Raw genomic sequence first — 14,829 nt, forward strand, 5'->3', positions numbered from 1 at the left:
TGAAACACAATGCTCGTAACTGTTATTGATCAGCGAGGATGTAAAAATTAAACACTTAATTGCTCGGTCTCCGTCCCCGGTCAATTTTCACTGCTGGTTACTAGTTGTGTTGCGTAGCTCCGCCCACTTTCTCACGAGGTCCAATCGCGTCGTGCACGATCGGTACAGTGAGTACAGAGCAGTTGCGTACATCTGCCATGGTTGACAGAAAATAAACCCTTTTTTGTTCTAGCAATCCGCCGAGGAATCCAAATTCTCTACAACACACACACACACACAACCGCCGCCGTGTACAAGATACGGTTTCTGGCACTGTGTGTAAGGGAGTTGCCGTTGTAAAAATAAATTACTAAACCGCGAGCACATTTGATTTTAATTATCGAAGGAGGCGGATTGAACCGAGCAGAGGAGCGAGCGATATTGTATGTTGGCGATCGGGAGAAGGATGATGTACCAGTACCAGAAACCGGAGAAGTGCAACAGCAGCAGCAGCAACAGCTACAGTAGATGCAGCAGCAGTGCATAATTAGTGCAACATGGGTTGTGAGTGGTGAAACGTTGAAAGATGTAAACCCTTCTCCTTCTTCTACGATCTGATTGCCCTGACAAAGCACCCGGCAGAAGAGGGAGCGACGCAGAGTGTGTGTGTGTGTGTGTGTAACAATTAAGAAATTAAATAATTAAATCATTAAATCATTAAGCGATGTTCTGAAGTGATTGCCAAAATACACCCAAGACGACGATGCCGAGTAATGCAAAGTGAAACGTGAAATGATCGTTTAGTGCAAACAAGATGCCGCCCACAGTGGAGCAAAGGAAGCGCAACGTACGAAATTAATTGTTAATGAAATCATGAATTGCTACGGTGGTGTGTCAGTGACGGGGACGAACTACGGTGACAGCACGGTGGCAGCGAGAGGGTCAAGCTGTATCCTGGAAAATGCTGCCGCAGTGGGTGCACAGACTGAACAGTATCATGATAATAAAGCTGCTAGCAGTGTGTGGTACAATGTGGTTCCACCGCCGACGGGTTGTCCTGTGCCCAACGATGCCTTACCATTGGGCGGCAGTGCGGCCAGTGACGGTGGCACGTCGGGAGTGATCGAACCAAGCTGTAGCAATGTATCTCCGTCCATCTCCTCCGACCCAAGTGGCCGCTATTATGACGAGGCTGGTGAGCTATCGATAACCACGGGACATCCTCATCATCATCATCATCATCATACTCAGCAGCATCATACGCATCATCATCAGTTTAGTAACAATCGATTGTTGATGGGTGAGCATCGATCGCCACTGATCTATGAAGGCAGCAATGTGGAGCTTGGATTCGGTGGCTTAAACATCGAAGGCGAGAGTGGCACGTCCGGTGCTGCTGCTACGAGTGTGGATAAGAAAGTGCGCCACGGTGGTGTGAAGGATCGGTTTTTGATGAGCAATCTGTTGCAGCTAAACAGCACATCCAGCACAGCGGACAGTTCGAGGACGATGATGCCGCCGGGATCACCGAGCTCACCGGTGGATAAAGATGGTAGGTGTTGGTGGAAGGATTTTATTTCTTTGAAAAGAAAGTGATATTCTTTTTTGATATTAAACAAGTTATTGATTATATCAGATCAGATCACAAAAATTCTGACTTTAGTTCCAATATCCAGAGGGATTTGTTTACATTGAGCGATGATCACTCTTGAATATTACAGTTCCAAGAAAGACACGACTACGACATCCTATACTAAAAGGTATCGCTCCAGAAGATTTACGGTCTTTAGTGATAGAACATCTGAGCCAAAGTCCTTGTATAAAACTAAGATTGATGCCTATTTCTTCTCTTTGGCGTAAACGTCCTACGCGGGGACTTGTCCCGGCCTATACACAACTTTCGAGACTTTATTCAGTACCACGCAGCCGGATAGGTATATTCCTTGCTACGGGGGGACGGTCCATTCAAGGCTTGAGCCCATGACGGGCATGTTATTGAGTCGTACGAGTTGACGACTGTACCACGGGATCGCCCTATTTAGATCCATTTAAAAGGGCGGCCTGATAGTATGATGGCTAGTGTGTTGGCAAGGCTCTTACAAGGTTAGAGGTAGTGTAAATTCCCGATTTTAGGCATATTTGCTGGTGTACAAGAATAGCAAGCGAAGGATCTTGATCCTAAACGGACATTTTAGAGAGGACCTAACACGATGTAGATTTTCCATTTACAGACATTAAAATATTGACAAAATACTTACATCGTTAGAGTATATTTGCTCTCTGAATGAGCACTATTTGAAGATTTGATAGGAGTGTTGGGATACGCTTGCTTTTAGTTACTGGGATTGATTAAATAAGTACATTCCCAGTCTTAAATCCCAGGTTAAATAAGACACTCTTTTTCGACGGCCAAGACCTCTCTGCTCGGATTACAGCTATTCCGTGCCGTGATATAGTGATCACTGGCATTTTAATAATTTCACGGTTATAAAGTCCTCGCACGATTTGACCATTGCTAGCGACGATTATAACAACTATTGCCTATTAAATTCCGCCTTCAAAAAAGATGTCGAGTGATAATAACGAGCAATAATTTACAACTTTGGTCCGTGATTACGAAAAACATGGCTGGGCACAACAAATTACTTTGAAAAGAAGAAGAAAACAGGCAACCAAATACCAAGCAACATGCGTCAAACATCTGGCACACTGGTAAGACGGGACGGGATAAGGAGATTTTACACGCCAGGCTGCTGCTGGCAGTGCTTGGCTTTTTGAAGATGTCAACTACTCACCGAGTAGGGAGGCGGGAACGACTACTAATTGTGGATGACATGTAAAATTTTCTAAAACCGAAGGCAAATCTGTTTCTCGAGTGACTGAGAGCTTCCCCATCCCAATTTCAAATATTCGATTGCAACGCGCGATCGGGAAAAACTGGCGCACACGGGCACTGAACAAGTTCCAAAAACCAATCAAATGCTGTTGCTGCACACACACATTTCCACGACCGTGGCGAACGAAGGCACACCGAATGAGTCAAATTTAAACCTTCTTTATTACCTTTTCTCGGAAGAAATTTTCCCGAAAAAGGGAAGCGTCGTAGGTTTGCGTCGTAATTATGTTTCAAACGAAGCAAACGAAGGGCCGTTTTACCTTTGCTTTGGCCACCGGAGTGAGCAACCACTGGCCAGACGTGACGATAGGGAAAATGGTTTATGGAATTTGCTTTGTTTTTCCCTATATTTTGATAGCCAAATTCAACAGTACTTCTGGTGGCTCCTTTTACCCTTTTTACATCCCATAACCCATATGAAAAACGGTAAAAAGCGATGAAAAACGCCCCAAAAAGACAGAGGGTGAAAAAATTTATCTATTCCTTTGAAATGGATACCCCTACCATCACCCCAAAACCGATCGACCCCGGATGATGATGATGATCGTGTCGCCGTCGCCGCCGGCTCGCCCGGTGGCAACAGAGTCGATCCCTCCTCCGTTCGCAGGGAGATGAAACGCAGGGAAGCAAAACAAGCGGGAAAACAGCAGCAGATGAGGACATTTCAACAGGCTTCCGTCGTAATTGGGATTGATTGTTCCAAAAATAATTCAACCATAGTATCTGTAGCTACTCAGCCACAGCCACAGGTTCTGTCGGGCTAGCGTGACGATGTCGGGTTTGGTTAGGCGAGAGGATATGCCCGCGGATGCTGCAGCGCTTGTGCAGCGCCGGTGTGTGTGTGTGGTTGTTTGTGAAGGAGAAAAGCGGGAGGGAAAAACATAAAAACACACACACCCAACTCAACACGGCGAGCGAGAGACATGAAATATTGCATTATTTTTAATAGCCAGTATAATTGTTATGAAAGGTAATTGTAAATCAAAACAGCGATTTTTCGTTGACAAATTAACTGTTGCACAACAACGTTGCAGAGTGGACAGAGAAATACAAAGTTTCATTTAGGAATTAAAGTAAAATTGCTTATTTAATGTACGATCAACCGATCATGCAGTTTTGCTTGATTTAAATCACAAAAAGAGCTCACATGAGGTAGCTCCAGCTTAGCCAAATACGTTAACAGGTGCAAGGGAAACAACTCTTCTACCTACTTTTACGACATGTTTTCAGTTTTTAAAACCATTCCCCGATCGTTCCACATCGTCTCTGTCAAAACGGTGAGAATAACCAGCAGCACGACAACGATCACATCGGCGGCGCGCATGTGGTAGCAATGATTTGCAATCGTTGGAGATCGCGATCGCGCCCGTCTATCTTCCAGCGAGACAATTTTCTCCACCACCCGACACTGGTAGGAGGTCCCGTACAGAGAGGAGGAGGAGCACGGAAACAGCTCCGTACAGTTGTTCAGTTTATTGAAGAGAAGAAAAAACCCGCACACGTTGAGCAACATTTCCGGCGTACACACAACACAACGCAAAGCATGTAAGCAAGTACGCCGTTTTTCGTTTTTTACGCTCTTCTTGTGCGTTAGAAAGGATTGAGTTGTCTGTGCGTGTGTGTTTGTTCGGATGCAAAAGATATCGTAGAAAAGGAGAAGATCGATGTCTAGTGACACTGGAAGAACACACGCGCGATCGCTCACAATAGGAATAGGAAGATCACGCGCGAAAAGGCGGAAGTGAAGACATGCTCTCGTGTCGTGTCGCTACGCAAACGGCAGTTGTTGCTAGTAATCATCTCATCTGATTACCTCGAGAGAAAGAGGAAAAAAGTGAAGCAGTACAATTACAATTAGGGTGGTAAAAAATGAGCTACACAACAATTGGTTCCGCTTTTCCCTATTCCCTATTAACATTCCATTCGATGGGGTTTATATGTTTCCTTAAGGACAGCTGTTGACAGATGTTGTTATTTGTTGTTGCTGGAGAGGGATTAGAAAGTCAGTCTTTCCCTTCAACACTTTGGGGCATTGCACGATCGATTTTTCCCACTTCAATGGGAAATTTGCGAATCCTGTTGCGTCCTCGTAATGGTTTCCAGTTGGAGCGTACGTACTTCCCATTCATAACCATTCATCACTGAGGATCGGCTCGGCTGCGGTCCGCTCATCTGGCGAGATCTCTGTTAAACCCCCCTCTATCGTGGGATGAAAATCGTTTGAAGCGAACCGCGCAAAACCTCCTGAAGCAAGTGTGCCCTTCTAATGATGGCGCAACATGGGCTTTTGCCTGGCCCCATCACAAGGAAGGAAGAATATAGATCTTCCGGCACACCGAAGGCGCGGCAAACGCCATAAAGAAACGATCCAGTGTGTGTGTGTGTGTTTTTTTGTTGTTGCCGTGGCTGTTTGGTTGAAGGGCGGAGGACCGTTGTTACGGTTTAGTGAGTTGTAAAATGATCTGATTTGTTGGCATTAAGTCATGTGTATCGCTTTCAAGCTGTCTTCTCCCGCGTTTGGGACGATTTCCATTGCAGAAGAGTCGGTCGTCCGTCTGTCAGTCACTCCCGTCATCTTCAAAGCCTTTCTTCTCCCTTCGCGTACCTTACTGACTCATGCTCACTTTAACGAGGTTACTTTCAAGTGCAAGTGTAGTGGGGGTTAGAGGAAAAAAAAACGGGCGAGATGGTAAATTATTTAATTGGAGCGTCTTTTGGACGGTTCCCTAGGGGAAGTGGATTAGTTTTTTGTGTGTGCGGTAACTCACAGCGTAGATTATTTTTAACCGTGAACGGTGTGTTAATGTGTTAAACGGTTTTTAAAAGGGTTTTGCTAGAAACTGTTGCATTAGTTGAGGTGGTAAGAATACAATTTTGGTTAAATTGTATCTCTAAAAACGATCATTCCTGTGAAGTGGATTGCCAATGTAAGCCCTTTGATGATTGCTGTTGTCAACAAATTAAAACGATAATTTTTTACCTTCGAACAAACACCCAGAAGCAACTCATAAATCATACGAAAAGGGCTGGTAAAAGAGAGGCAAAGATCGCGCCGCATAGTTCGGTTGAAGCGGATTATGTTTGTTTATCATGTTATGCACGTGGTTCTAATCTTCCAATCCCTCCGGTTGGTCTCGCTCCTTCATCCCGTCAATCATTATGCTGCACGTTGGGTTTGTGTTGTGACACATAAAGTGTGCCACAGCCCGTTTGGGACCCGTGGGTTGGTTATTATGGTTTTCCTTTTTTTGCTGTTGATCTTCTGCTGAAAGAGCAAAGAAAGCGTGGATGTACGGAGGCAGGATTGGTGGGGAAGAGTGGTGGTTGGCTTCTCCGGGGGTGTGAATTAACGACCAACAACCGGGGCAACCAGCACGATGGTGTGGTGGTTAATTGTGCATGGTAGGTAAATTAAATTAGCGCAAAACATTAATCGTCCGTGTCTCGTGTCGGATCTGGTGCTGTGGATTAAGTGATAATTATTAACCAGTACGTTAGTATTAAGAGGAGAAGTGTTAAACCATTCTCTTTTTCTGATCTCTCTCCCAATTAGATCTGGAAGACAGTCCAACACACAAGACCGACCTGTCGATGAGGACAAAGTCGTGCACGCTGAAAAAGCCTCGACGCAATCGGACCACCTTCACCACCAACCAGCTCACGGCGTTGGAGAAAATTTTCGAAAAAACTCACTACCCGGACGCGTTCGTGCGGGAGGAGCTGGCGAACAAGGTCGGGCTTAGTGAGGCTCGCGTACAGGTACAGAGGCTGGCTCGCGTACGTTTATAACTGTGTATGTGTATTTATGTACATGCCATATGCTTCACAGGTTTGGTTCCAGAACCGGAGGGCAAAGTTTCGTCGCAATGAGCGTAGCGCACAGTCATCGGGCGGTGGCAGTAGTGCTAGCAAGGGAGAAGATTTCTTCCATCCTGGCGCAATACCGCCTTCAGCGACAAGCGGTGGACTTGCTGGGTTTGCGGGGGTTGTAGACAAACCGGACAGTGGCCCATACTCGCTGTCCTTTTCTACGCTTAGTTCCATCTTTTCGCCGGTCGTTTCACAGCTGCAGCACCATCATGCACATCACCATCCCGCGCCGGGTAGTGTTCGTGCTGGTGGACAGTTCTATACGGCCTACAAACCCCAGCACGATGAGGCAGCAAACTTCTGCAGCCAGTCGTACCAGTTTCCGAGCTTAAAATATTTAAACAATTTGCAACAAACCTAACCCATGCACAGTGAAAACAACTTAACACGAGCACAGCACAGTCTTGCTGAGTCGCCAGAAACGTCCAGAGTGTAGATTTGCTTAGATTTAAACACCTTTAACCTTATGTTACCGATTAGGGGAAAAAACGGAGGGGGAAAAAAGCTAACACCATTTTCTTTCTCTACTTCACATTGAGTAAATAAAGAATACGAAAAAAAAACGATAATTAATTAACGGTACGAACCTGAACGTGTTTGTTACATATTTCCATTTTCATTGTTCGTCTGCTCTTGCATATATGTTTTAGTGTTCGCTTACAGCAAATAACGTTTCGAGGGCTCTTACATACGTATTTGGAACTTGCCTGCCTTTGTCACGTACTTTACACCCTTGAAGGGTTTGTACTTTTCGCCGTACATGTCCAGCCGGTTCACTTTCAGCCCCGAAACGGCCAACTGCGAGATGGTGAAGTGTACTCTGGAAGGTGGGAAGAGAGAGAGAGAGAGAGACGATTAGTTTACTGAACGCTAGGAAGGCATACGTCTCTTGATTTGTCATACCTGTCGATCGTCGTTTCAAGCGTCGAGTTGGTGGCAGCAACAGAAACCTGTGGGGAATGTTCGTGTGGAGTTAAATCAACCAATTACATGTTTAGTGCAACTTAAGTGACTTACCGTGCCGCGTATGTTGGGCAGTTTGGCCGCATCGATCCGTCCAATGTCCCAGTGCAGTACTTTGTTCACCGTGTCGTACGTGTACTTGCCCTGGTTCACCACCAACGAACAGTTTGTGACCGCTTTGGGCATGCAAATGTCCAGCTTAACACCTGAAGGATAAGAAACAAAACAGATCAGCCCTAATTCCTCATTATCATCCCGTCGCCACTGTCGCCTGTGTCGCCTACCCTCAACCGTGCGACCCATTGTCGTCTTTGGACCGACGGTAATGTCTAATCGGGACTGTTCTCCCGAACGCAGCACCAGATTGTGCCGCACGTAGATCGGAATGGCTACGATACTCTGAGACCCGACATGGTACGACATCAGCCGGAAGTTACCGTCGGGTGGAATGAAGGAAAGAATACGTTCCGATTCCCAGCGCTTGAAGCGGACGCACGGATGGAACGAAACGTCGTCGAAGAGACGCGGATTCATGAACGAAAGAGACAAATCCGGCATACCGCTGAGTTTAATGCAGCAATCGATCTGGAAAAGGTAAGTGCCATGAATGGGGCTGCAATCGGATTGATGCCAGTGTACCGGACACTTACATAGCCTTGTATCTCAGCAAAGATCGTTTGTCCGTTCTTGTCGATGATGGCATCAACCTCTTCGACAACATCAAAGTATGCTTCGTTGTTGGTGTACTTCACGCCCGTGCGTCTCCATGGTATCGCGGACAGCTGTCCCGACGGAAGTGTACCGCTGATACTGCGAATGAAAGAAATTGCGTGCGTGGGAAAGAAACATTAACGCGACAGTGGGCCACACACACATAACAAATTACTTGGATTTTCCCGTGACCGAATTGGCGATGGTGCGCAGAATGTTCGGTGGTTTTATAAGCTCCTTCAGTATGTTGCACTCGGTCGCGAGCGGGAACCCGTTGTCCAGCATTTCGTCCAACAGCTCGTACACGATCACGTAGTTTTCCTTTATTACATTCTCATTGCACTCGGAAAAATAGTCCTCAAACGTGTCCACCACACGGTGCAGAAACTCGATCACGAAAAGTGGCGGAAACTCCTGCTTGCAGGCGGCCACCAGCGAGATTCCGTTACGCTGAATCGATACGAGGTAGTGGTGAGGCGTGGACAGCACTGGTGGTACGTTCTGGAAAGTAAGCAAACAAGATAAAGTTGCTGCTGGCCAAGCAGTCATGGGATCGTTCCCTGTTACGTACGTTGGCCGATTCACGGTGAACATCGAGAAAGTAGGACACGCAGGTGCGCGATACAACACTGCGCCAATGTTTCTCTAAAAATACATCCCTGTAAAAGGTGAGTCGGTTGGGGATTAGTTTCAACTCGGTTTTGGGGTACAAACGAACGATCGATCTATTACCCGCTGCTGTTGACTATGAACAAGCTGTGTATCATTTTAGTGGAACCGGTCACGGACAGCTGCTGCTGTGTTCCGCCTCTGATCTGCAACAAAAAGAACACGGATTGAAAAAACACGACTCCCAACACGCCGCGTTCTTACTTTTAAAACGGGCACGAGTAAGCGAAATATTTGTTTTATTTAAAATATTCGATTAAATTAGCTGCAGTCGAAGCGATGACGAATACAAACAGCAGATTTTTGATAAATTTTGTTTACGTTCGATACAGCTGTCAAACGCGGCGACCTTTGGACACCTGTCGCTCGACGAGACAAAACGTTTGACGTTTGGTAAAAAAAGGAATTTAAATTCGACCAGTTTTGTTCGAGGTAACGGTTATATTTTCTTCACTGAAGAGATTTAGTGTAAATTATCGTAGAAGAGAACGAAAATTAAGATTAAATTTATATTTTAGATGTTAAAAAGTCACTTATTGGTAGTTTTGTAGTGTTTGAAATTAAGCTGATTGCTATAAATCAGGAATATGTCTCACTTGAAGTGTTTATACCAGTTTCATTCAAACAGCAGAAACAAAATTATGATGGTGATGGAAGAATGCAAAGAGCAAATTATTTTAATGCCATTTTTAATTATCAACAGTATCTCGTATCTATTTTAGACAAAGCGATGAAGTACTTTGCTGATCGATAACTGCTAATGGATAAGTTTCTAGAGCGCAGTTTGATCTATTCAAACGATTTGAACTTTATTTGAAAACTCGCCAAATAAGGGCCCATCTAGGGACTGGTATTGTGATAAACCAATGCCAAACTTTACTTTCAACACAAAGTTCTTATTAGGTTTTTGTTTTCAAAAGTTCTCAAAGTTGTTATCAATTTCTACCAAAAATCAAATGGTTCAAACTGAGCTTCACACAATTTCCTGCCCTTGAGTCACTTTATCAATGGGTTTCACTTTTACTACATTAAAGTGTCTTCTGGATCAGATGGCATTCATGCTAAAATATGTGTCAAGTCGTGAGAAGCAAATTTAACACTTTCACTTGTCTGCACGAGATGGCTCATCACAGTCAGGCGTGTCGCTCAATCAACCAATCCAGGAAGTGTTTATGTGTGAACGCAATGATCGCAGAATGGCAAAATCTTGGTTTCACATTACATCAGTTTCTTGAGACTGAAATGAGGCTTCGCGTGTATTTTGTACCTTGTAACGAATGGATAAATTCACCTTCAAACCACCATTTACAGCGGTGTAAAGTGAGTCATATTTTAAAATTCATTCTTCAGCAGTTTAGTAGGTAGTCGCTAATTCTGTCTAACAGATTTGTTCGCTGTTTAGATTTCAAACGAAAGCTGATAAAACACAGACACGCACCGCATGGCACGCGGTTTGTCGCTTACCGACGAAACTACGTTGAAATCGTCACACAAGTCACCAGTAATAGTATCCGCACTATCCACGGAACCGGTACCAAAGCTAACTTTAATGAGAACCGACGACCAAGATCCGTACCGTTGTTTGCTCGAGAGGTCACGGTCATGATCAAACGAGGAACTCTCGAACTTTTCAACGCAATCTCATCCACGTGTGTGTGTGTAGGTGCGTGTGTGTATCATTATTGAAGGAAGGCGTGTTACCGTTCGTCGTCCGTGTGTTTATCCACCTGTGTAAGATCGTTCCGATGGGAGGAATCTGCAGACCCGTGACGATTAGCGAGATCCGTGAGTTCACTCTTGAGACGACCTTTTGTTGACTCCGTCAGATCGGTATGGAGCCGCAGGGGTAGAACGCGGAACGGTGTACTGTGTAGCCAAAGTACCTAGACAAGGATCCTCTTTAATTGGACATCTTCCGCCAACGAATGCCAATGTGGGAGAAGTGGTAAGAGTTTTGGGGCGGACAGCGATGGAACGACCAGAACCGAACCAAAACTGGTGGTGGTGGTGCTGCGAGCTGTATGGAGTGATGAAGCTTTGTCAACAATGTTGTCATTCAACTGAATTGCTAAACGATCGCTGGGAGATTGGGCTGGGAAAGGGAGAAGACCAGAAGGAGTTGAACAAGAAAAGACGCACGCGATGGCGTAAAGATGTTTGATTATGTATTCCAGCAGCAGCAGCAGCAGTAAGATATCATATTGATTTCCTGCCCGATTCTTGGCGCACTTTGGGCATGATTTCGTGTGTGTGTGTGTGTGTGTGTGTGTGGTTAGCTTTTTTGTAGCTTAGCTCCACACATTTCATAATGGGTATAATATCTCTAATGAGGAGTTTAGAGGAATCGCTGTACATTAAGTGCTAAGTGTACATCATCTCACTGCCACGCGACATCAAGGGAGTGGTAGAGGACGAGGTTGCTTTTTTACGTAATTATCAACTATCAAAGAGCGTTGGAGAGCGTTTGTAAACCTGCCCGGCCGGTGTGATGATTGATTCCAATCCTAAAGGTGTTTAGCGTTTTGTTCAATTTTCTTTATTTTTACTTTTCCAAATCGGTCTGCTCTCAAAATGGGCGCCAAACAGAATGGTCGTTCACGCCACGGAATTCTGACAGCTCTTGATGACAGCTCGTACTCTGCGTACGAGCCACGCGAACTGCACAGTGGGCTGCTACAGTACTCCCCTTCCAGACTAGGATACGTACTGTTGAAGATGGGTAGGAAACACCACTCTTCGGCCTGAACGAGTGGTTCTAGTCGGTGGTAACTCAGAAGAACTGGTAGGTGGAGCAGGAACACTTGCAGAAGATTCTTGTAGGATGTGGGCTGGTTTGAGGCGGTCTATTGATATAGATACTGTACGACCTTTCACGTTGACCTTGAAGATTTTTTCTGTTCGATCCATAACCTCATAAGGCCCTTCGTACGGTGGTGAAAGTGTTGGTCGTATGGAATCATTGCGAATAAAGACGAATTTACATGATTTTAGTTCGGTGGGAATAAAAATATTCCGAGAACCATGCCATGAGGTTTGTCTGGGGCGTAATGATCGCATGGCATTTCGTAAATTAGCTACAAACTCAGCTTCATTTGTTGTTTCGCCAATATCGTTGAAAAATTCGGAGGGAATACGAAGTGTGGTACCATAAACCATCTCAGCTGGTGATGCTTTAATATCTTCTTTGTATGTTGTTCTTAAGCCAAGTAGTATCACTGCGAGATTTCACACCAGTGTTCATTATCGTGGCAGAGAAGAGCTGCTTTAAATGTTCTATGGAATCTTTCGATGATTCCATGCTTTGAGGATGGTATGCAGTTGTACGCAGGTGAGTTGAACCTAACAGGCGGTTTAATTCCAAGAAGAGTGATGACTCAAATTGTCTACCTTGATCAGAAGTAATATATTTCGGTACACCAAAACGCGCAATCCATCCCGAAACTAGAGCATCAGCTATTGTAGAAGCAGTCATGTCCGGAATAGGTAAAGCCTCTGGCCATCGAGTAAATCTATCGATTATAGTCAAGCAGTACCTATTTCCTCTGCTGATTGGAAAAGGACCAACTATGTCGATGTTAATATGGGAAAATCGATCGTCTGGAGAAGGGTATTGGGATAATGGTGATTGAGTATGCCTTGATATTTTTGAACGTTGGCATTGTATACAACTTCTCGCAAAGGCAATGCTATCTTTTCGAATATTTGGCCAAACGAATCTTTCGGTCATCAATTTGGCTGTGCTTCGTGTCCCAGGATGCGATAAATTATGTACCGCTCGCAGCGCAATATTTCGAAATGATGGTGTGACATACGGCCGAATACGATTAGTAGAGCAATCACAATATAATTGTGTGTTACTGCCTGGAATCTCAATTAATTTTAATTGCAGCGACGATTCAGTTGTACCTTGCAATATCTTGCGGAGTTCCTCGTCATTTTTTGATCATTTGCCAGCGCAACAAAATCCATCGAAGGCAATGTGTGTATAGCTGATATGCGAGACAGCAGATCGGCGACGATATTTCTGTACCATTTATGTGGCGTATGTCAGTAGTTATTTGGCCTATGAAATCTAGTTGACGGGCTTGCCGATCAGAAGCTTTGTCGAGTTTTTGGCGAAATGCATATATAATGGGTTTATGATCAGTGTAAATATGACAGCTGCGCCCTTCCAGCATATACTTAAAGTGACGCACTGCCAAATATATTGCTGATAATTCTCGATCGTAAGTACTATACCGCAGCTGCGCTTTATCAAATTTTTTGGAAAAGAATCCCAGGGGTTGAACGTTTCCCTCCACAATTTGATGTAATACAGCACCAGCGGCAATGTCTGAGGCATCAACCCAAAGAGAAAGCTCAGCAGATTTAGCAGGATGAGATAATAAGGTGGCTTGTGCGAGTTGTTGTTTACATTGATCGAAAGCTGCAAGAGTGTTGTCAGTCCAGGACAAAGGAGAGCAGTCGTTTCGTTTATTTCCCGGGATCATGTTCAATAATGGAATTTGAGCTTCAATGGCATGAGGAATGAACCTTCGATAAAAATTGATTATTGCCAGGAATCGTTTAAGTTCCTTTACTGTCGACGGAAGGTTAAAGTTTTGGATGGCTAGTACACGATCAGGTAATGGGCGAATTCCTTCAGCAGATACAGCGTGACCCAAAAAATTGAGCTTATCGCGACAAATTCACATTTAGCTACATTAATGGTCAGATTGTGATCATTTAGTCTCTCAAACAACTGTCTCAGATGTTGTTTATGTTCATCGAGAGAATTGGACGCTACAAAAAGGTCGTCGACATAAGGGAACACAAACTCTAAGCCACGCACAACTTCATGTATCAATCGCTGAAAGGTTTGAGCCGCGTTGCGCAAACCGAACGTCATGAATAAAAATTCGTACATTCCGAACGGCGTCGTAATAGCTGTTTTCGGAATATCATCCGGATGTATAGGAACTTGATGAAATGCTTTTTGTAGATCAATTTTAGAAAATATGCATTTACCTTGTAACATTGATGTAAAATCCTGGAGATACGGCAACGGATATCGGTCCGGAACAGTTTGAGCATTAAGAGCACGATAGTCTCCACATGGTCGCCATGTTCCATCTGCTTTCTTGACCATGTGGAGAGGGCTAGCCCAATTGCTGCTTGATGGACGACATATTCCCAATTTCATCAAAAGTTCGAATTCGTTACGGGCTGCTTCGAATTTTTCTGGTGAAAGTCTTCGAGGTCTAGCATATACAGGCTGGCCAGTCGTTTCAATTCTATGCATAACAGAAGACTTAGTTGTTGTACCCATAGGGGCGAGGTGTGTTATTTGTGGAAATTCAGTTAGTAAATCTACAAATGGCGACGCCGCGGAAAAAGTTTTCACCGAAATGTCAATATCTCTGGTAAGAAAACCACGTGACTCTAAATTGGTAGTGTTGTCTATGAGGCGGCCACGTTTTAAGTCAATAAGAAGATCAAACTTCCGTAAAAAATCTGCTCCGATGATACCCGTTGAGACATCAGCAATGAGAAACGACCACACAAATTCACGACGGAGGCCGAGGTTTACTTTCAGTAACACTTCACCGTATACTTCAATAGCAGTTCCATTAGCGGCGAACAATTGGATAGACGAAGGCTTTACTCTGGCTGATTTTAATCCTTTTGGAACGACGGAAACATCCGCTCCAGTATCGATAAGAAATTGCATATTAGTAGAACAATCTGCAATTTTCAGTCGA

General features: G+C 44.5%; 2 protein-coding genes across 2 annotated transcripts; one reads left to right on the plus strand and one right to left on the minus strand.

Annotated features, from left to right (window-relative positions):
* The first annotated feature begins 87 nt into the window (after positions 1 to 87).
* On the plus strand, positions 88 to 7,289 carry LOC121603569 (retinal homeobox protein Rx-like). Its single transcript, XM_041932484.1, has 4 exons — positions 88 to 641; positions 702 to 1,531; positions 6,429 to 6,634; positions 6,705 to 7,289. The coding sequence occupies exons 2-4, from the start codon at positions 853 to 855 to the stop codon at positions 7,104 to 7,106; spliced, it is 1,287 nt and encodes a 428-aa protein (XP_041788418.1). The 5' UTR covers positions 88 to 641; positions 702 to 852; the 3' UTR covers positions 7,107 to 7,289.
* A 29-nt stretch (positions 7,290 to 7,318) lies between these two features.
* Positions 7,319 to 9,411, minus strand: LOC121603570 (AP-3 complex subunit mu-2). Its single transcript, XM_041932485.1, has 9 exons — positions 9,293 to 9,411; positions 9,152 to 9,234; positions 8,991 to 9,078; positions 8,595 to 8,920; positions 8,359 to 8,518; positions 7,993 to 8,293; positions 7,763 to 7,914; positions 7,649 to 7,695; positions 7,319 to 7,565 (listed from the first exon to the last, which is right to left on the minus strand). The coding sequence occupies exons 2-9, from the start codon at positions 9,184 to 9,186 to the stop codon at positions 7,430 to 7,432; spliced, it is 1,245 nt and encodes a 414-aa protein (XP_041788419.1). The 5' UTR covers positions 9,187 to 9,234; positions 9,293 to 9,411; the 3' UTR covers positions 7,319 to 7,429.
* Between the last annotated feature and the right edge of the window lie 5,418 nt (positions 9,412 to 14,829).

Source organism: Anopheles merus, chromosome 2R (genome assembly GCF_017562075.2).
Source record: "Anopheles merus strain MAF chromosome 2R, AmerM5.1, whole genome shotgun sequence".
In the NCBI taxonomy this organism is placed as follows: domain Eukaryota; kingdom Metazoa; phylum Arthropoda; class Insecta; order Diptera; family Culicidae; genus Anopheles; species Anopheles merus.